Genomic DNA, 22,879 nt, shown 5'->3' on the forward strand with positions numbered 1-22,879 from the left:
GTCTAAAACAAACTTTTTGTCTACCAGCCACATTTTTTTTACCTGACAAAATATTTTTCCTGTATTAATTACACTAAACACAATGGGTGAGCTTCCTTTTAGTTTCTAAAAAATAAGTAATGTATTACTATTAAGAAGTAATGTGAGAGATTGCTCAATTAAATGTAATATTTTGTGGTCTTGAGTCTTTAAACCAAAATGTCACAGATGAGACAAATGTTCAGCTGCCCCTTTAAGGTTACCTTGGTAACGGGGTCGCTCAAGTAATCACTGTGTGCCTGAGTGGCGCACGACTCTCAGGAGTTTTTGGAATCGACTCCCCAACACCTGTGATTAGAGTCCAAGGAGTTGACTCTCGCTGGACACGGATACATACACACCACGTCGTTATGGCAGAGTCCTACTAGGACGACTACGTCTGCATTCTAGAGGACTGGCATGAGCGTAATGCTGTCCGTTTGCTCATCAATTTAGCCTATAAAAGGCCTATTTTTGTTTTAAAGGTGATGTGTAGGAACTAGAATATTTTAGTGATGTTTGTGCTGTGTGCAGCCTCGGCAGAAACCCATGGGATGATGCGGCGCACTCTAAACTGATAAACCTATTCTTTGCCGTGTTATATGGCCCTATTGGATGGGTATTACTAGAGACGTTGGTTATGTAATTATTATCCAATCAAGCGTTATTCCAGAGGACCATTCACACACGATTCGTTTTTCCAAACTGCTCCCTGTAATTAATTTTGTATTTAATTGACTCGGGACAGAAGCTTGGAGGGTTTTTATTGTAGGCGTGAAGCTATTTCTACGTCATGTCTATATGATAATAGGCTACACTGAACACTTGTGCTTGGTCTGCCAAATGTATAGATATCCCCATCATATTTAAATGGATGAAGTGTGAACATAATCATTATTTTAGCAATCCATGGTAGGTGTCATTCTTAATAACAATCCCCTCCGGCTGATTTGAGCTGCTGAACTGTATTTGCACTTTGAGATATTGAAAAAGATTCGCGAGGATGCCTAGCTTTGCGAACTATTGCCTAGGACAGGGTTCTCCAACCCAGTTCGTGGAGAGCTACCATCCCTATAGGTTTTCACTCCAACCCTAATCTAGTGCATCTGATTCTACTAATTAGCTGGTTGATAAACTGAATTAGGTTACTTACAACTGGGGTTGGAGCGAAAACCTCTCCCGGAACAGGGTTGGAGAGCCCTGACCAGGGTTGGAGAGCCCTGACCAGGGTTGGGGTTGGAGAGCCCTGACCAGGGTTGGGGTTGGAGAGCCCTGACCAGGGTTGGGGTTGGAGAGCCCTGACCAGGGTTGGGGTTGGAGAACCCTGACCAGGGTTGGGGTTGGAGAACCCTGACCAGGGTTGGGGTTGGAGAACCCTGACCAGGGTTGGGGTTGGGAGAACCCTGACCAGGGTTGGGGTTGGGAGAACCCTGACCAGGGTTGGGGTTGGGAGAACCCTGACCAGGGTTGGGAGAACCCTGACCAGGGTTGGGAGAACCCTGACCAGGGCTCTGGAGAGCCCCCTGACCAGGGCTCTGGAGAGCCCCCTGACCAGGGCTCTGGAGAGCCCCCCCTGACCAGGGCTCTGGAGAGCCCCCTGACCAGGGTTGGAGAGCCCTGACCTAGGACATCAACAGCCAGCCAGGGTTTCATTAAATCAGCTATAAACACAATACTTTTTATTGCACATTTAGGCCTAATTTTAAACTCCATTTAGTGATCCACATCAATTCACTAGCACTATGAAACATAGCTTAGCCACATACTCATTGATAGCCTAATATATACTTTTGGTGAATTTACGAGGCATTGCTAGACCAGACATTGCGAGATACAGCCTATGAGCACGTTTCCGACTGTCTGCACCAATCCTCTCTCCCTCGCTCTTTCTCTTAGCTATGAAAAACGCTAGTGTGTGTGTGTGTGTGTTCCATTTTCGGTCTGTTGCTTGTAGACCAGCTCAGCCTAGTCATTGATAGACTGTAATTTAAGTGAACTTTTTGCAAGAAATTACTAAATACATAATTGAGATTTTACCCTATTATAATAGCATAACTACATCTCCTGGCGGAATCAACACTTGACACACAGAAATGTGAGTCGACACTGGCAGTCGACGGGCGCAAGGAGTCGGAATCGAATCGTTTGGAGTGACTGTGACAATCTCACTAGTAGAGGGCGACGACTTCTCTTCGCTAGCAGTGGAAGCAAAACAATGTAAATATCCAAGAAACACGACCAGAGTCTCACTTTAGTAGTTAGACCAATTTTTTAAAATCTTTTTTTTTAATGCGCATTACTTCTAAAAACAAATCTCTCAGCACTTCACTCACAGTGCGCACAGACCTCCAGCAGGCAGTGTTGCTGTGCGAGGTTGGTTAGCTATAACGTTAGGATTCATATTTCTTTGTGCATTACCACATATGAAACAAAATTGCTGAAATACTTTGAAAACAGCTACTGCAGCATTTATTCTGCTATAAATTACTACTTGCACGTGCCCATATTTGTATGAAATGCTTGGACTACAGAGCCCTGTATGTGACCACCTGCCAACATGGCTGGTGAATTAGACATTCATAAGGCGTCCTCATTCTTCCCAGCCGAAACAGTTTGGAAGAATTTGTGCATTAAATTATGACGTTTTGGACTTCGGTAAGTGTTTTTCGGGAACATTTTTCTTGAGGCAAGCCAAATGCAGAAGCCGAAGACGAATCACTGACGAAGGGCTGTCTAGACGACAGTATGGAGTCTAAACTTTTTTGTCATGCAGTGAGAGACTAGTTTTCATGTACATTTTTTATAAATACTGCACCAAACATCTTAGATGTAAAATTGTGCGACTAAAATCTCCTCGGCAAAAAAAAACGTCTATTTTTTAATGACAGATTTCTTAAATGGTCTTCGATTTAATTCTGACTATTTTGCGGAAATGTATACTAGGCACCAGCCGAACTGAAGCATGCTGACGCCTTTACCCTCCGATGCCAAATCCTACCCGTTCTACCTGTTTTCTATTCTAGGCCCTGCTTCAGAACCAGGGTTGGGACTTTTAGAAGGGATGAATGAATACATGCTCATTAGAATGAAGAGAAGAGAACCGCATCCTCGAAATGTCCTCTTTGCTGTATGAACATTTTTCAGGAAAAGGTAGGAATTTACTACAATATTTTATCAACAGCATATATATAGGTTAAAAATAAGTTGTCAAACCTGCCTAAAACATCCTTTTTAATTAAAATCTATAACAACAAAAAAACAAGCGTAGTTGCGAGATGTGTATTCTGCATAATGTTGCTTAACAAAGGTTTACTGCTCACTACTTTTATACATTTTTCAAAATACTTCACGTCTCCGAGTTCAGTATCATGACCATACAGTCTAACCCTGAAACCCACTCCACCCTGAAACCCACTCCACCCTGAAACCCACTCCACCCTGAAACCCACTCCACCCTGAAACCCACTCCACCCTGAAACTGACTCTCACTAGTCTTAACTGGCAGCTTGTTTTAGCCAACCAAACAGCTTGAGGTTATCACCCAGGTAGGTGAATGAGGTGAACCCTGAAGATACTGTAAGCTCTCATCCAGCTTTCACAAAGACACCTGTACGGGCAATCTTTTTTTTGTAGTCCCAATCTGTGGCACCAGCTGACAACATTGTCAGTCGTCGTCAGTCTCACGAGGCCTCACTAAGGTGAGTGTTTCTGGACGTGGACATCGGAGGTCCCTCCCTCGCTGGGACTGTACTGAGGAACCTACCATTGGCTGACAGGTAAAGGTGACGTTCTCGCTCCCATTGGACATTTACCGGATTGCTGTCATGATATTTTGGGGGTCAAGTCCCAGGAACAACAGAACGAGCCACAGTTGCTCTAATTAATATTATCACAATTCCAAGTTGCAACAAAGGAACTTAAATTGGTCGTCAGAGCAGAACAGTTAGTCCATTATGTTGTTCCTGCGATTATCAGATAATATCTTTACTGCTTTACAATATTCCAGTGTTCATCCGTGTAGGGCTGTCATGAGGTGGGCCAAAGACGTGAGGTGAGCTGAAACAATGTTTTGCCAATGTCCAGGACTCTCAGCTGATCACAATGTATGAAATTACCATTGACCACTGTCTTGACACTAGCTCTGTGTTTTTCAGGCCATATCAAACTATTTTGATTAGGTTATGTACTTTCCATAGTTGCAGTGAAAGATTCCTAAATTCCTAAAGTAATCCTTCTAACCCCCCCCCCCCCCCCCCCCCCCAAAAAGATTTAGATGCACTATTGTAAAGTGGTTGTTCCACTGGATATCATAAGGTGAATGATGCACCAATTTGTAAGTCGCTCTGGATAAGAGCGTCTGCTAAATGACTTAAATGTTAAATGTAAATTATATTTATTTAATTAAAACATTTTATTTAACAGTAAGGAAACAAGACAATAATGTTCTCATGTCATGTTGTAGGTTCAGTTATGTTTTAGTGGGCAGAAAAAAACAAAACAAAAAAGACTTGGCCACTGTGATGGGGGGGGGATAAGCGAGGACACTGGCGTTAGTGCTGGCAGGAACGAAGGAGGGAAACCGCCTGTGGGCCCCACGGTGGAGCTCCACCACAGGATCTTCTGCCGGGGTGAATCTGAGACCTGGGTAAGGATAGACCCCCCCCCCCTCCCTCTTCTACCCAATACCTCCCTGCAGTGGCCTGCTGGCTGTGTGGTTATGTAGGAATTAGTTTGTTCAGTTTCATCTGATCGTAAGTGTACGTTATACAAATACATATAAATAATATGGAGCACCTGAACATTACTGCTTATAGCTTGTACATCTCACTAAAATCCTATTGCATTTTTGTAGGGGTGTTCTACATTTCCACCTCATAAGAAAGCTGTAGGGAGAATGTGATTTTGTTCTGGTCTGAGCCTGTTACACACGATGGGGGAACTATTCATGGTTGTAAGCTTGTATTAGTTGCATTGCACTCTTTTGGATCATAATCCTCAGCTTGTATGGTGTAGCTATAGGAAAGCGTGTCTACTGAAATACAGGGGGGGGGGGGTGCTGGGTGGATGTTCCTTATTGTCACAGATCCCTCTTCTCCAATTTAACCTTTACAATTGGGGGGACAACATTTTTTTTGAAACTGATCTTAGATCAGAGTTCCGGGACAACTTTTTCCTACTCCTTTGGTAGCAACCAATGATGTGTATAAACCCTAGGTGACTGACATGGAGCCCTGTATTGAAGCCACTGCAGCCATCTTGGTACTCCAATGTAAAATTAACTATAGAAATGCATGTATTAATGTCTAAATTTATTTTTTTTTGTCACGTTTATTATATTACAGACATCTTAATTAATGCGTACTTTGTTTACTTCACATACAATTATAAAAAATAAAGTATTTATTATAGAGAGTACTAATGTTCCTGTCCTGAAACAACAAAAAATACTTAAATGCATGTAATGTTGTCCTTTTTCCCCATTTCATTGAAATACTGTAGAATTCCATTCATTACTATGGAGGACTATGGAGGACTGTTCCTACAGGGGAGTAGCAAAATGGCCGACCGGTGGCTTCAAAACCGCTCAATGGCCAATACACAGCATTAGCAATCCAGGCTTTTCTTATACAACATTGGTAACAACCAATGGTGTATACACTGGATGACTGATAGGGGGTGCTGTTTTGAAGCCACAGTGCCTCGAGGCACTCCCCCCCCCCCCCCCCCCCCCACCATTGTAGAATGTTTTACAGAAATGCGTTTATTTAATGTCTACATGTGTTTTTGCCACATTTATTATATTACAGACACCTTAAGGCATACTTTTTAAATTATGTGAGCTAAACAAAAATGAACATTTATAAACATTTTCTTTTAAAGTATATATTTTTTTATAAAGTATTAATGTTACTTTTGTTACTAAATACTTTTGTCCTTGAAACATTTTAATTGAAATACTGTACAATTCCATTAATTCCTATGGAGGACTTCTTCTACTAGGAAATGCCAAAATGGCCGACTGGAGGCTTCAAATCCTGCCATTGGCCAATACATAGGGTGAATTTGGAATAAGTGGAACACCTCTTTCGACATCTATCCAGCATATTAGGTCAACGCTTGATACATTCCTAAAATCCACAAGACGTTCCCTAATCACAAAAAATATATATTATTCATTTTCACAGGCGGCATGACACACCCATTTGCGTAGACCATGGGTCAAAACCATATTTGGTAGACTGGGACAGCAGGTTAGATGAAATGGGACACCATTATTACAGTCCTAATTGTACCCAAATGACCATTGAATTTTGTGTGATTAGGAAACATCTGAGGATAATATAAGACGGATGTCACTGGAGACAGAAATGCGAAGTGTCGCGCTTTTTATGAATTCACTCAAAACAGTATAATAAACAAATTGTCAGGACAAGAAATTGAGAGTCCTGCCTAACCTCCGTACAGAAGTCCCTAATGTAGACTGGATCTCTTTCCTCCTTTAGCTACACCACGCTGTCCTCCTTTAGCTACACCACGCTGTCCTCCTTTAGCTACACCACGCTGTCCTCCTTTAGCTACACCACGCTGTCCTCCTTTAGCTACCTCCACGCTGTCCTACTTTAGCTACACCACGCTGTCCTCCTTTAGCTACACCACGCTGTCCTATTTTAGCTACCTCCGCGCTGTGTTACTTTAGCTACCTCCACGCTGTCCTACTTTAGCTACACCACGCTGTCCTACTTTAGCTACCTCCGCGCTGTGTTACTTTAGCTACCTCCACGCTGTCCTACTTTAGCTACCTCCATGCTGTCCCACTTTAGCTACCTCCACGCTGTCCTACTTTAGCTACCTCCATGCTGTCCCACTTTAGCTACCTCCACGCTGTCCTACTTCAGCTACACCATGCTGTCCTACTTTAGCTACACCATGCTGTCCTACTTTAGCTACCTCCACGCTGTCCTACTTTAGCTACCTCCACGCTGTCCTACTTTAGCTACCTCCACGCTGTCCTACTTTAGCTACCTCCACGCTGTCCTACTTTAGCTACCTCCACGCTGTCCTACTTTAGCTACCTCCACGCTGTCCCACTTTAGCGACACCACGCTGTCCCACTTTAGCTACCTACACGCTGTCCCACTTTAGCTACCTACACGCTGTCCCACTTTAGCTACCTACACGCTGTCCCACTTTAGCTACCTCCACGCTGTCCCACTTTAGCTACCTCCACGCTGTCCCTCTTTAGCTACTACACGCTGTCCCGCTTTAGTTACCTCCACGCTGTCCCACTTTAGCTACTACACGCTGTCCCACTTTAGCTACTACACGCTGTCCCACTTTAGCTACTACACGCTGTCCTACTTTAGCTACTACACGCTGTCCCACTTTAGTTACCTCCACGCTGTCCCACTTTAGTTACCTCCACGCTGTCCCTCTTTAGCTACCTCCACGCTGTCCCACTTTAGCTACCTCCACGCTGTCCCACTTTAGCTACCTCCACGCTGTCCCTCTTTAGCTACCTCCGCTCTGTCCCTCTTTAGCTACTACACGCTGTCCCTCTTTAGCTACTACACGCTGTCCCTCTTTAGCTACCTACACGCTGTCCCTCTTTAGCTACCTACACGCTGTCCCACTTTAGTTACCTCCACGCTGTCCCTCTTTAGCTACTACACGCTGTCCCTCTTTAGCTACCTCCGCGCTGTCCCGCTTTAGCTACTACGCGCTGTCCCGCTTTAGCTACTACACGCTGTCCCGCTTTAGCTACTACACGCTGTCCCGCTTTAGCTACTACACGCTGTCCCGCTTTAGCTACTACACGCTGTCCCGCTTTAGCTACTACACGCTGTCCCGCTTTAGCTACTACACGCTGTCCCACTTTAGCTACTACACGCTGTCCCTCTTTAGCTACTACACGCTGTCCCACTTTAGCTACCTCCGCGCTGTCCCGCTTTAGCTACTACACGCTGTCCCACTTTAGCTACCTCCGCTCTGTCCCGCTTTAGCTAGCTATGGTTGTTAAAGGAAATAATAAATAAATACACATAATATTGGGGCCTTTTTTAAAATATATAATCATGCACCAGTACATATTATGCACATTTACATCACAATTTGGCACAGTGCATTATTTGACAGTTTTATAAACATATTTAGTTTTTCGGTTTTGATTTTGTCACTGATCATAGTGTGTATCGCCGGGTGAGCTTCCTGTTTTGAAGTTTGCTCTGCCTCCCTCTGATGTCACACCAATGAAGTGAGTTTGTTTATTGATCATGTGGTTTCTCTTTAGTAACAATAGTTTTGATTTTTAGATATTTTCCAGACCAAGAAGTAAACGCGTCAGGATTAAGCTGTCGGTTTATTTGATGTCCCACTCTTTCTGAATGAATCCAGGCATCAGAGATCCAGGATGTATATACATCATTGGTAGCAAAAGGGATGTAAATTACACTTGCGATGAGACCATGTCAGAGAGAATGAAGCATTTTAGTCTACCCAATGTTTTCTGTCAATACTTCTTTAACTCATGTTTTGTCTACTTCTATTCCTACTGGAGTAAAGTAAATGATTTTACAAGCGGTACATTCACTTGAGTAAAGAGTTGGAGGACTTTACCCAGCCCTGTTAATCAGATGTCTATTATTAATGAAGAGGGGAAATTTAAAGTGGAAATCTGTAAAACCCATTGATTCTTGAAAAATATAACTTAGAAAAATGCCTCGTGAGTTTAGTTCAACTGTCTACCCATCAGAACCTCAAAATATACAGTAAGCTTGTTTGTAAACAATGTAATTGTAAAGCAACACTATTCCTTCAAAACATGACTAAAACCATAATTTTGATTTCGTGGATGATCAGTTCTTTCATCCGTAGTCCATTCTATGAATTTTGAGAGTGGTTGCATTCCTCCAGCTCCATCCCTAAGCTGTTTACCCCAAAAAGGTGGCGCGGTGAGGGCTTTGTTACTGTTTTAATCACATATTGCCCCTTTTGTTTAAAGCTGTGTATTTGTTAGGCTTTGAACTGCTGAAATATTGTCAATGAACTGACTCCTCGTGTGCAGTCCCGATTTTAAGCTTATGTATCTGACATCCCAGGTTGTTTTTATTAAATTAATTGCCACAATTAAATGAAAGGAAATAAGTTGTGGATGCAATGAAACAAAATGTAGTGTAATACAAGCCACTATTTTTAAACTACAATTTCCCTTCAACTATTATGGGCAATACATGTCAATGGTTACATTAGATGTGTAGACAAATTTTATAGAAAACTGAAGAGAACTCAGGAACAACTACCGTGAGTAATGAGAGATGCCTTTCTTTTTTAAATGTATATTTATGAATCATTCTTTATTGATACAAATGTACACATTTTGTGTGAATTTATGATCAAACAGGTTGTCCCTTTCTCCAAGAGGAGTGGATTTGAGGGATGTTACCTTCAGATACTTTTTTTCAAAACAAACAATATCACAACTTCTAAATATGACCCCTGTACGATAGTGTTTTTCAACCTGGTCACAATGGACCCAGAGGACTGCGTATTTCTGTTCCAGTTCAGCGTGATTTAACCCACTTGATTCAAATAAACCCTGCGCTAACGCAGCTGATTAATTTAAGCCCTTGATTAGTTGATTCAGGTGTGTTAGTGCTGGTCTGGGACAAACATGTCCACACCTGAGCATCCCCACACCCAGGACTGTAAGATGGTTATACTGCCTTACCAAGCAAACTGCTCATAGAGCCAAACTGAGAGAAATTAATTGTAGACAGATCATTGTGGAGATGTGGTAATCTGTTGTCTTACGTTGAGGTTGTTTTTTTTATATATATTCATATTGACCCTGACCTCTGACCCTAGACGGCAGTTACTGCCTTCTTGCTTGGTACACCCACTGGAATACATTTCCAAACGTGTGTTTTAATATATTTATTTGTGTGTGGCTGTTAGTGTCATAGTTTGATACTTGTATCAGCGAAGAACAATAAATAACACCGAGGTAAACCGTAGACACTGCTTGTTTTCGCTTTAACTTTTTGCAGTTACTGCAAACATGACTCCCACCATTTTCACCTCAACACTATGGAGGCAGGATATTTGTCCACATGATAAAGCATGTATTTAATGTATAAAAAATGTCAACTAATTTTCGACCAAATGCTCTTTTGCTAAGTAGGACAGTGTAGACCAGTTACTAGTCTTTTGCTTGGTAGGACAGTGTAGACCAGTTACTTACTAGTCTTTTGCTAAGTAGGACAGTGTAGACCAGTTACTAGTCTTTTGCTTGGTAGGACAGTGTAGACCAGTTACTTACTAGTCTTTTGCTAAGTAGGACAGTGTAGACCAGTTACTAGTCTTTTGCTAAGTAGGACAGTGTAGACCAGTTACTTACTAGTCTTTTGCTAAGTAGGACAGTGTAGACCAGTTACTAGTATTTTGCTTGGTAGGACAGTGTAGACCAGTTACTTACTAGTCTTTTGCTTGGTAGGGCAGTGAAGACCAGTTACTAATCGTTTGAACTCATGTAGCCTACTATGAAACATAATTACAGACGCCAACGGTAACCGTACACATACCTGCTTTTGAACTGTAGCCAACAACTTGAACATAATGTTTAATATATATATATATATATATATATATACACACACACACACACACACACACACACACACACACACACACACACACACACACACATACAGTTGAAGTCGGATGTTTACATACACCTTAGCCAAATACATTTAAACTCAGTTTTTCACAATTCCTGACATTTAATCCCAGTAAAAATTCCCTGTTTTAGGTCAGTTAGGATCACCACTTTATTTTAAGAATGTGAAATGTCAGAATAATAGTAGAGAGAATGATTTATTTCAGCTTTTATTTCTTTCATCACATTCCCAGTCAGACGTTTACATAAACTCAATTAGTATTTGGTAGCATTGCCTTTAAATTGTTTAACTTGGGTCAAACGTTTTGGGGAGCCTTCCACAAGCTTCTCAAAATAAGTTGGTTAAATTTTGGCCCATTCCTCCTGACAAAGCTGGTGTAACTGAGTCAGGTTTGTAGGCCTCCTTGCTCGCACAGGCTTTTTCAGTTCTGTCCACAAATGTTCTATAGGATTGAGGTCAGGGCTTTGTGAAGGCCACTCCAATACCTTGACTTTGTTGTCCTTAAGCCATTTTGCCACAACTTTGGAAGTATGCTTGGGGTAAATGGGAAGACCCATTTACGACCAAGCTATAACTTCCTGACTGATGTCTTGAGATGTTGCTTCAGTATATCCACATAATTTTCCTCCTTCATGATGCCATCTATTTTGTGAAGTGCACCAGTCCCTCCTGCAGCAAAGCACCCCCACAACATGATGCTGCCACCCCGTGCTTCACGGTTAGGATGGTGTTCTTCGGCTTGCAAGCCTCCCCATTTTTCCTCCTAATATAACGATGGTCATTATGGCCAATCAGTTCTATTTTGTTTCATCAGACCAGAGGACATTTCTCCAAAAAGTACGATCTTTGTCCCCATGTGCAGTTGCAAACTGTAGTCTGGCTTTTTTATGGCGGTTTTGGAGCAGTGGCTTCTTCCTTGCTGAGCGGCCTTTCAGGTTATGTCGATATAGGACTCGTTTTACTGTGGATAAACATTTTTGTACCCGTTTCCTCCAGCATCTTCACAAGGTCCTTTGTTGTTCTGGGATTGATTTGCACTTTTCGCACCAAAGTACGTTCATCTCTAGGAGACAGAACGCGTCTCCTTCCTGAGCGGTATGACGGCTGCGTGGTCCCATGGTGTTTATACTTGTGTACTATTGTTTGTACAGATGGAGGTGGTACCTTCAGGTGTTTGGACATTTCTCCAAAGGATGAACCAGACTGGTGTAGGTCTACAATTTCTTTCCTGAGGTCTTGGCTGATTTTCTTTTGATTTTCCCATGATGTCAAGCAAAGAGGCACTGAGTTTGAAGGTAGGCCTTGAAATACATCCACATGTACACCTCCAATTGACTCAAATGATGTCAATTAGCCTATCAGAAGCTTCTAAAGCCATGACATCATTTTCTGGAATTTTCCAAGCTGTTTAAAGGCACAGTCAACTTAGTGTATGTAAACTTCTGACCCACTGGAAATGTGATACAGTGAAATAATCTGTCAGTAAACAATTGTTGGAAAAATGACTTGTGTCATGCACAAAGTAGATGTCCTAACCGACTTGCCAAAACTACAGTTTTTGAAGTGATTGAATAACGAGTTTTAATGACTCCAACCTAAAGTGTATGTAAACTTCCCACTTCAACTGTATGTATTATAGGTGGTACTGTGGTACTGTCTGGCTCCCACGGTATGTTGATCATCAGGGTTGTGGGTTCCAATCTCACTGGAACCACCCATATGAAAACATATGCCTGAGTTACTGTAAGGAGCTTTAGATAGAATCTATCATATTATAAACACACCAAGTATGATACTGTTCTAATACAAACTCTCTAATTGATTATGTTTTGGAGGAGAAGAAGTAGACGAGAAATCCATGAGTTATGTCTAGTCCGTCTATGAGTCCACCTGTCAGAACTTATGGTCCGAATTGCTTCCATCCTTCCAGCAGAGCTCCTTTTTATCCTTACCGTTTAACTAAGGACAGATTTTTTTTTATTTGTATTTTTTCTACCTGGGAAACCAGTTTCCTTTTCACTCTGTCGTACCTGCTGGAACCAAACTGCCGGCTCTGATATTCAGGCCAGCTGAGTACAACTTGGTTTGGCTCGGCTCGGTTCAGTAGTGTGACAAGCCATCCAGGTGTGGACACTCCAACCAATCAGTAACATTCATTGATCAAGTAGGCGCCAGGGAGAACTTCTAACCAGCAGGGCTGGATAAAACTCAAGGGGATGAGTTCATTAACAGCCCTGAGCTAAGGGTCTGTCATCGTCGTTATGGAGCAGCACCTTAGTGAGCAAAGCGTCTGATGGAAGAATAACAACAAACAGTGAAGCTCGATCACTGCCATTGGTCTCTTGGTGCAGACTGCCACAAATAACTTATTTTTTTTAATTTATTTTTTTACATTTGATCAGTCAATCATTTTGCGTCTCACACCCTAGTGAGGGGAAAAACCTCTTGATGGGAGAATTACAACTTAAACAGTGAAGCCTTATTCTCTCTGGTGATTTCGTCGGGTCATCCCTTGGTGCCTGCCAGACTGACACAAATATCAGAGGGGGCAGGTAGCCTAGTGGTCAGAGGGGCGGCAGGTAGCCTAGTGGTCAGGGGCGGCAGGTAGCCTAGTGGTCAGAGGGGCGGCAGGTAGCCTAGTGGTCAGAGGGGCGGCAGGTAGCCTAGTGGTCAGAGGGGCGGCAGGTAGCCTAGTGGTCAGAGGGGCGGCAGGTAGCCTAGTGGTCAGAGGGGCGGCAGGTAGCCTAGTGGTCAGAGGGGCGGCAGGTAGCCTAGTGGTCAGAGGGGCGGCAGGTAGCCTAGTGGTCAGAGGGGCGGCAGGTAGCCTAGTGGTCAGAGGGGCGGCAGGTAGCCTAGTGGTCAGAGGGGCGGCAGGTAGCCTAGTGGTCAGAGGGGCGGCAGGTAGCCTAGTGGTCAGAGGGGCGGCAGGTAGCCTAGTGGTCAGAGGGGCGGCAGGTAGCCTAGTGGTCAGAGGGGCGGCAGGTAGCCTAGTGGTCAGAGGGGCGGCAGGTAGCCTAGTGGTCAGAGGGGCGGCAGGTAGCCTAGTGGTCAGAGGGGCGGCAGGTAGCCTAGTGGTCAGAGGGGCGGCAGGTAGCCTAGTGGTCAGAGGGGCGGCAGGTAGCCTAGTGGTCAGAGGGGCGGCAGGTAGCCTAGTGGTCAGAGGGGCGGCAGGTAGCCTAGTGGTCAGAGGGGCGGCAGGTAGCCTAGTGGTCAGAGGGGCGGCAGGTAGCCTAGTGGTCAGAGGGGCGGCAGGTAGCCTAGTGGTCAGAGGGGCGGCAGGTAGCCTAGTGGCCAGAGGGGCGGCAGGTAGCCTAGTGGCCAGAGGGGCGGCAGGTAGCCTAGTGGCCAGAGGGGCGGCAGGTAGCCTAGTGGCCAGAGGGGCGGCAGGTAGCCTGCCTAGTGGCCAGAGGGGGAGGCAGGCAGGTAGCCTGCCTAGTGGCCAGAGGGGGAGGCAGGCAGGTAGCCTGCCTAGTGGCCAGAGGGGGAGGCAGGCAGGTAGCCTGCCTAGTGGTCAGAGGGGGAGGCAGGCAGGTAGCCTGCCTAGTGGTCAGAGGGGGAGGCAGGCAGGTAGCCTGCCTAGTGGTCAGAGGGGGAGGCAGGCAGGTAGCCTGCCTAGTGGTCAGAGGGGGAGGCAGGCAGGTAGCCTGCCTAGTGGTCAGAGGGGCGGCAGGCAGGCAGCCTAGTGGTCAGAGGGGGAGGCAGGCAGGCAGCCTAGTGGTCAGAGGGGCGGCAAGCAGCCTAGTGGTTAGAGCGTTGGACTAGTAACCAAAAGGTTGCTAGATTGAATCCCAGAGCTGACAAGGTAAAAATCTGTCGTTCTGCCCCCTGAACAAGGCAGTTAACCCACTGTTCCTAGGCCGTCATTGAAAATACAAATTTGTTCTTAACTGACCTGCCTAGTTAAAATAAAGGTTCAATAAAATAAAAGACAAATAAAACATGCTCACTACCTCCACCTGGAAGATGAGTGTTATTGTAAGTAGTGACAACGTGGCAATAAAATAAAAACGTGATTTTTCACTGGTTTTCTTTGAGCTCCCAACTGGTGTGAATTGGAATTCCACTGGGCTGTGTTGTTTCAGTGTTAATCAGGTGGTGACTATAAACGTCATCCTCACCTGTACAGAGTGTATGGAAATGCACTGATATTATCCAGTAATAAACTGAGACCTAAGACTTGTGGGTTGTTCTGACGTCAGTAACAGCGCTGGGTAGTGATACATCAGTCATAACGTGTGAACTGAATACAATACAACTTTTTTTATTTGTCAAATGGGAACAGAAAGTGGTATTCTGCTCTTATCTCATAATCCACCGCCTAGAAAACATGCGAATACACACATTTGTCAGAAGCACAGGATCAGCCCTGGAGGAATTTTTTGGGGGCTTTAAGTGCCGCGTCCGAGGGCACAGCGGTAGGTGAGTGTGTCTAGGATGTGACACCAACAGTCCTCCAGATGCCAGTTTAGTCCCCACAGTATCGTCCCACTGGGCACACCATGTCATTTCAACGTGGAAATGTGGGTAATGTTTTGGTTCAAATGAAATCTTATTTGTCACATGCGCCGATTTTAAATACTTACTTACAAGTTGTTAACCAACAATGCAGTTCAAGAAATAGAGTTAAGAAAATTATTACAATTTTTTAAAATAAAAACAAACAATAATATAACGAGGCTATATACAAGTTGTACAGGTTAGTCATGGTAATTTGTACATGTAGGTAGGGGTAAAGTGACTATATATTTTTTTTTTTACCTGTTTATTTAACTAGGCAAGTCAGTTAAGAACAAATTCTTATTCACAATGACGGCCTAAGAACAGTGCCTTGTTCAGGGGCAGAACGACAGATTTTTACCTTATCAGCTCAGGGATTCGATCTTGCAAACTTTTGGTTACTAGTCCAACGCTCTAACCACTAGGCTACTATCCATAGATAAACTATGAGTAACAGCAGTGTAAAAACAAAAAAGGGGGGGGGGGGGGGTGAATGTAAATAGTCCGGGTGGCCATTTCATTAATTGTTCATCAGTCTTATGGCTTGGCGTTAGAAACTGTTAAGGAGCCTTTTGGACCTAGACTTGGCGCTCCGGTACCGCTTGCTGTGCGGTAGCAGGGAGAACAGTCTATGACTTGGGTGACTGGAGTCTTTGACAATTCTTTGGGCTTTCCTCTGACACCGCCTAGTATATAGGCCCTGGATGGCAGGAAGCTTGGCCCCAGTGATTTTACTGGGCTGTACGTACTACCCTCTGTAGCGCCTGCCGGTCAGATGCCGAGCAGTTGACATTGATCAATGAGATTTCAACCTTTTTATTCACCCACTCAAAGACAGCCAGATGTTTATTGATATCCCAATGTGTTATTACTATGCTTTTAATGTCCCGTGAGCAGCTTGCACATGCATATTTTTTTTAAACGTTTAATGTGGGACCTTTTTTTTTTTTTATAGACGGGTGTGTGCCTTTCCAAATAATGTCCAATCAATTGAATTTACCACAGGTTGTAGAAACATTTCACGGATGATCAATGGAAACAGGATGCACCTGAGCTCAATTTTGAGTCTCATAGCAAAGGGTCTGAATACTTTTGTAAATAAGGTATTTCTGTTTTTTTTTTTTTTTCTTGCACAAATTACTAAAAACCTGTTTTCACTTTGTCATTTGAGGTATTGTGTGTAGATTGATGAATAAGGCTGTAACCTAAGAAAATGTGGATAAAGTCAAGTGGTCTGAATACTTTCAGAAGGCACCTGGTTGCTCATATTCTAATAGTTAGCCTAATTTCAGTTTATGTGACAAAACAAGCAGTCGTTGTGTAGAGAATCATTGTACCATCTAAACCGCTGTTAAATATATTTTCCATAACCAAAAATAATGTATTTTCAGCTGTTTTGAAGCTGTGTACAATACCGAAAGGAAAACAAATCTTAAGAACGGGAAGCATAGAAATAGTGCGCATAGAACAGATATATACCGCTTCTTAGACTTGCTTTCAATGAGAGTGACAGATCTATAGCTCACTTTTCTATGTGGATTTGTTCGGGTCGGACCAAAAGTGACATATTACAGCTTTTATTAACAGTAAAAATATATTAAATATATTTCATTTGAATGTTTTCATCTGATTTGTCAAACAAATTACTTCAAAGACTAAGGTTACCTTCGCACGTTCATCCAAAAATAATTATCAGCATTCGAACAGTTCACTGTGCACCCGCCAACTTTCCTTCAGTTCTGAAAGTATCTCACTGGAGAAAGCATTCGAGCGGGGGCGAAACAGCGCCCCTCTGTCTTGCTATATGTAGCCCGTGTATTTGATGCTGTCTGGCCAAAAAGAGTATGACATGCCATGGGCTACACATACAGAACATGTCCTCTGCCTTAACGTCAATGGCAGTATTATCAGCCGCACCTCTCTTTTTACTAAAGAAATGTGTGAACTTCGATTTTCATTTTAACAGAATAATTACCTTTCTTTTCTCAGTCCATCGCTGTCGGGGTGGAATAGTCCATTATTATGAACCAGTACATGGGTGCTTGATGACATGTTTCTACTATTATGAGAAATGATTGTTCTATTATGAATTATTATTTGGCTGTATATGGATTCATGTACTTTTTTTTAATGTTAGTAACCTGGGTACAGTAGCACACAATTGACCCAGCGTCGTCAGGGTTTGGCCGGGGACTGCTGTCATTGTAAATAAGAAACTGTTCTTAATTAACTTGTCTAGTTTAAATACATTTAAAAAAACACCTGCTTGTCGAACATTTAAGTCTAAAATCATGGTGAAGAGTGATACATCACTTCAGAGAACGCGTTTCCACTTCTCCAGAGTCCAATGGTAGTGAGCTCTACACCACTCCAGCCGACGCTTGGCATTGCACATGGTGATCTTAGGCTTGTGTGCATCTGCTCGGCCGTGGAAACCCATTTCATGAAGCTTCCGACTAACAGTTATTGTGCTGACGTTGCTTCCAAAGGCAGTTTAAGAAATATATATATTTTGATATTCTTGCGTTTGTCTCCAGGTGCCTCCAGTCCAGCCAGTAGGGTCTATGGGTGGTCTCCCTGGATTCCCTGGCCCTCCCCCCTCCCTCACCCCCGGTGGACCCCCTCTCTTCCTGCCCGCTGGCTTCAACACCACACAGCCTCCAGGTAACACGTGACGCAACGTTATGGAACTGAACCAAATGAACAACTAGAGGTTCACTAACCAATGTTCTCCTTCCCCCCCTACGATTGTCGTTTTGTAGAGTTAGAATATATTTGTTATGAAATTGACAAGAGGTCCAAACCAAATAAGTCACAACCTTCAACATGTTTAAAGTTTGTTGTAATTTGTTGTATGAAATGGGTTTTGTGCTCTTGATTTGACGTTTTCTAACCCATATGTTGTGTGTCTCTGCTCTGTCAGCAGGTTTCCCTCCTCCAGTAGTGGGTGGGCCAGGGAGCACCAAAGATGACTCTGGATCAAAAGACAAGGCTGGAGGGTGTGGTGGCCCCTCAGACACTCTAGACAGCCAGCTGGGAGTTCCAGGTCCAGGCGGACCAGGGGCCGTGATGATTCCTCCAGGCCCAGCAGTGTTACTGGGTCCCAGGCCGGCCATGCTGCCCATGCAGCCTCGTCCGGGACTACCACCTCCTCACCTCCAGCCCCACTTCCCCCCTCACCTCCCTCCCCCCAACATGCCCCCTATGATGATGGGCCCCAGGGGCCCCAACCCTATGTTCCCCCCCAGGGGGGGCCCTCCAGGTGGGTTCAGGATGCCCATGGGACACCCTTCCATGGAGGACTTTCCTCACGGACCCCCCAGACATCCCTTCCAGCCCGGACCCCCCGGGGAAGAAGAGGGCAACAGGGAGGGCGGGAGATACTTCAGGGGCGAGAGGCCAGGGTTTGGGGGACGTGACAGGGATGGGGGTCGGTTTGGGGAGCGGGGGAGAGGGTTTCCTAGAGGAAGAGGAGGGGGAAATGGTTGGTCCATGGATGGGCCTGAGGGGAGGGATCGCTTCATGAACCGACGGGATAGATTTGAATGGTGATGAGCCAGGAGGGTTCAGCCGTAGAGACTGGGGTAATCATCCAGGGTCCTGTTCAGTAGGGAGAAAACGTTTCGGAACAGAGTGAAACGGGAATGAACTACCTGAACTTGTCCAGTAAAAACCCAGAGCTGAACACAACCCAGATGTCTGACCTCGAGAACTACTTGGAAACTGGGCACACGGATTCAGACGCAGACGTTGTAATGTACATCCTGTCCCTGACGAATTTCTCCACCGTTCCAAAGACATTAAGACTAACACAGAGAAAGAAATGATGGGACGGTTTCCCAAAACATAGAATAAGCCCAGTCCATGAATTAAAAAGCATGTTCAATGGAGGATCTCTGTTAGAATAGCTTCTTAGTCCAGGACTAGGTTTAATCTGTGTCTGGGAAACCTACCCTATGAGAATATCGCCGTTTAAACCAGTGGAAGTCTAATTTTGAAGTCCGTTCATATGAAGAACTTTGTCCTACCTTTTTGAGCTGGTAGGTTCTGAGAGAAGACTACTGCTTTGTATATATTGTATTTGTGCTGATGGCCAATATTCTGTTTTGTATCTTTTGAGTGAATGTTTTTGTTTCTTCTCCAGTAAGTCTGTCGCTAGGGCAGTGAGGAGAAACAGACTGTTGATCTGAAAACACGACCATCCTTGTATTGGTGGGGGAGGGATGGGGGCTCAAAACATGAAAATCTTTTGCTTCAGAATTTATCATTAGCAATTTGTTTTTAGTAAACTATTTTTGTACAAATTTAAGTGTCTTTTTTGTTGTTGTAATTTCTTCATGGGACGACTCACTTGTAACTCACTTGTACAAGGGACGACTAGGCAGTTCCATTGTCTACCAGTAGAGAGTGCTGTACCACTTCTTTACGTGGGATAGTAGCTAGGGTCTCACTTGGGAAGCATGCCAAATTCCACCCTATTCTGTATATAGTGCCCTACTTTTGACCAGGGAATACGGTGCGGACTAGGCCCCTTGAGAAGATGGGCAAGTCCCTGTCCAGAATTGTGTTGTCTGGAAGAAAAAAACCAGGAAAAACTGCTCCTCATCAAACGTGCAGAGGATACAGCAACTGTTAAACAGTACAGTGTAAGTCTAACCTGGAGAGGTCTTTCCCAACAATGCAGTGACACTAATATAGATAATGATAGAAACTAGAATAGAAATTACTGAATCTAAACCACAATGACTACGATGTGAGGATGTATATATACAGGTCAGTGTGTGTATACAGGTCAGTGTGTGTGTGTATATACAGGTCAGTGTGTGTGTGTATATACAGGTCAGTGTGTGTGTGTATATACCGGCAGGTGCTGTGTGTGTGTATATACAGGTCAGGTGTGTGGTGTGTATATACAGGTCAGTGTGGTGTGTGTGTATATTACAGGTCATCGTGTGTGTGGTATATACGGTCAGTGTGTCGTATATTAACAGGTCACGTGTGTGTATACATGTGTCAGTGTGTGTGTGTGTATACATGTGTCAGTGTGTGTGTATATACAGGTCAGTGTGTGTATATACAGGTCAGTGTGTTGTATATACAGGGTCAGTGTGTGTGGTTAATACAGGTCAGTGCTGTGTATATACAGGTCAGTGTGTCGTGTTATATAAGGTATATACAGGTCAGTGTGTGTATATACAGGTCAGTGTGTGTGTATATACAGGTCAGTGTGTGTATATACAGGTCAGTGTGTGTATATACAGGTCAGTGTGTGTGTATATACAGGTCAGTGTGTGTGTATATACAGGTCAGTGTGTGTGTATATACAGGTCAGTGTGTGTGTATATACAGGTCAGTGTGTGTGTATATACAGGTCAGTGTGTGTGTATATACAGGTCAGTGTGTGTGTATATACAGGTCAGTGTGTGTATATACAGGTCAGTGTGTATATATACAGGTCAGTGTGTATATATACAGGTCAGTGTGTATATATACAGGTCAGTGTGTGTATATACAGGTCAGTGTGTGTATATACAGGTCAAGGTCAGTGTGTGTATATACAGGTCAGTGTGTGTGTATATACAGGTCAGTGTGTGTGTGTGTGTATATACAGGTCAGTGTGTGTGTATATACAGGTCAGTGTGTATATATACAGGTCAGTGTGTGATATATACAGGGTCAGTGTGTGTATACAGGTCAGTGTGTGTGTGTATACAGGTCAGTGTGTGTGTATATACAGGTCAGTGTGTGTGTATATACAGGTCAGTGTGTGTGTATATACAGGTCAGTGTGTGTGTATATACAGGTCAGTGTGTGTGTATATACAGGTCAGTGTGTGTATATACAGGTCAGTGTGTGTATATACAGGTCAGTGTGTGTGTATATACAGGTCAGTGTGTGTGTATATACAGGTCAGTGTGTGTGTATATACAGGTCAGTGTGTATATATACAGGTCAGTGTGTATATATACAGGTCAGTGTGTATATATACAGGTCAGTGTGTATATATACAGGTCAGTGTGTATATATACAGGTCAGTGTGTATATATACAGGTCAGTGTGTGTATACAGGTCAGTGTGTGTATATACAGGTCAGTGTGTGTATATACAGGTCAGTGTGTGTATATACAGGTCAGTGTGTGTATACAGGTCAGTGTGTGTATATACAGGTCAGTGTGTATATACAGTCAGTTGTGTAATCTACAGGTAGTGTGTGGTATATACAGGTCAGTGTGTTATATATACAGGTCAGGTGTGTGTATAATACAGGTCGTGTGTGTGTATATACAGGTCAGTGTGTGTGTATATACAGGTCAGTGGTGTGTGTATATACAGGTCAGTGTGTGGTATATACAGGTCAGTGTGTGTATATACAGGGTCAGTGTGTGTGTATATACGGTCAGTGTGTGTGTATATACAGTCAGTGTGTTGATATACAGGTCAGTGTGTGTGTATATACAGGTCAGTGTGTGTGTATATACAGGTCAGTGTGTGTGTATATACAGGTCAGTGTGTGTGTATATACAGGGTCAGTGTGTGTGTATATACAGGTCAGTGTGTGTGTATATACAGGTCAGTGTGTGTGTATATACAGGTCATGTGTTGTAGATACAAGGTCAGTGTGGTGTGTATATACAGGTCAGTGTGGGGTGTATATACAGGTCAGTGTGTGTGTATATATACCAGGTCAGTGTGTGGTGTAATATATACAGGTCAGTGTGTGTATACCAGGTCAGTAGTGTGATAATCAGGTCAGTGGTGTGTGTATAACAGGTCAGTGTGTGTAGATATAAGGTCAGTGTGTGTATATACCAGGTCAGTGTGGTGTAATATACAGGTTCAGTGTGTGTTATACAGGTCAGTGTGGTGTATATACAGTCGTTATACAGGTCAGTGTTCAGTCAGTGTGTATATACAGGTCATGTGGTGTGTATATACAGGTCAGTGTGTGTGTGTATATACAGGTCAGAGTGTGTGTGTATATACAGGTCAGTGTGTGTGTGTATATACAGGTCAGTGTGTGTGTGTATATACAGGTCAGTGTGTGTGTGTATATACAGGTCAGTGTGTGTGTGTATATACAGGTCAGTGTGTGTGTGTATATACAGGTCAGTGTGTGTGTGTATATACAGGTCAGTGTGTGTGTGTATATACAGTCAGTGTGTGTGTATATACAGGTCAGTGTGTGTGTGTATATACAGGTCAGTGTGTGTGTGTATATACAGGTCAGTGTGTGTATATACAGGTCAGTGTGTGTATATACAGGTCAGTGTGTGTATATACAGGTCAGTGTGTGTATATACAGGTCAGTGTGTGTATACAGGTCAGTGTGTGTATACAGGTCAGTGTGTGTATACAGGTCAGTGTGTGTGTGTATATACAGGTCAGTGTGTGTGTGTATATACAGGTCAGTGTGTGTGTATATACAGGTCAGTGTGTGTATATACAGGTCAGTGTGTGTATATACAGGTCAGTGTGTGTCTATACAGGTCAGTGTGTGTATATACAGGTCAGTGTGTGTATATACAGGTCAGTGTGTATATATACAGGTCAGTGTGTATATATACAGGTCAGTGTGTGTATATACAGGTCAGTGTGTATATACAGGTCAGTGTGTGTATATACAGGTCAGTGTGTGTATATACAGGTCAGTGTGTGTGTGTATATACAGGTCAGTGTGTGTGTGTATATAC

At 43.6% G+C, this 22,879-nt stretch overlaps 1 protein-coding gene across 1 annotated transcript in view; it reads left to right on the forward strand.

The window, feature by feature from the left end:
• The window catches only part of LOC115206870 (splicing factor, arginine/serine-rich 15), a 42,920-nt gene extending 24,180 nt beyond the window's left edge, over positions 1–18,740 (forward strand). The window contains exons 13-14 of the mRNA XM_029774048.1: positions 17,726–17,852; positions 18,112–18,740. Of these exons, the coding sequence (XP_029629908.1) occupies positions 17,726–17,852; positions 18,112–18,740 (756 nt within the window). The remainder of the gene's footprint in view (positions 1–17,725; positions 17,853–18,111) is intronic.
• The last annotated feature ends 4,139 nt before the right edge of the window (positions 18,741–22,879 follow it).

Source organism: Salmo trutta, chromosome 13, assembly GCF_901001165.1.
Source record: "Salmo trutta chromosome 13, fSalTru1.1, whole genome shotgun sequence".
In the NCBI taxonomy this organism is placed as follows: Eukaryota; Metazoa; Chordata; class Actinopteri; order Salmoniformes; family Salmonidae; genus Salmo; species Salmo trutta.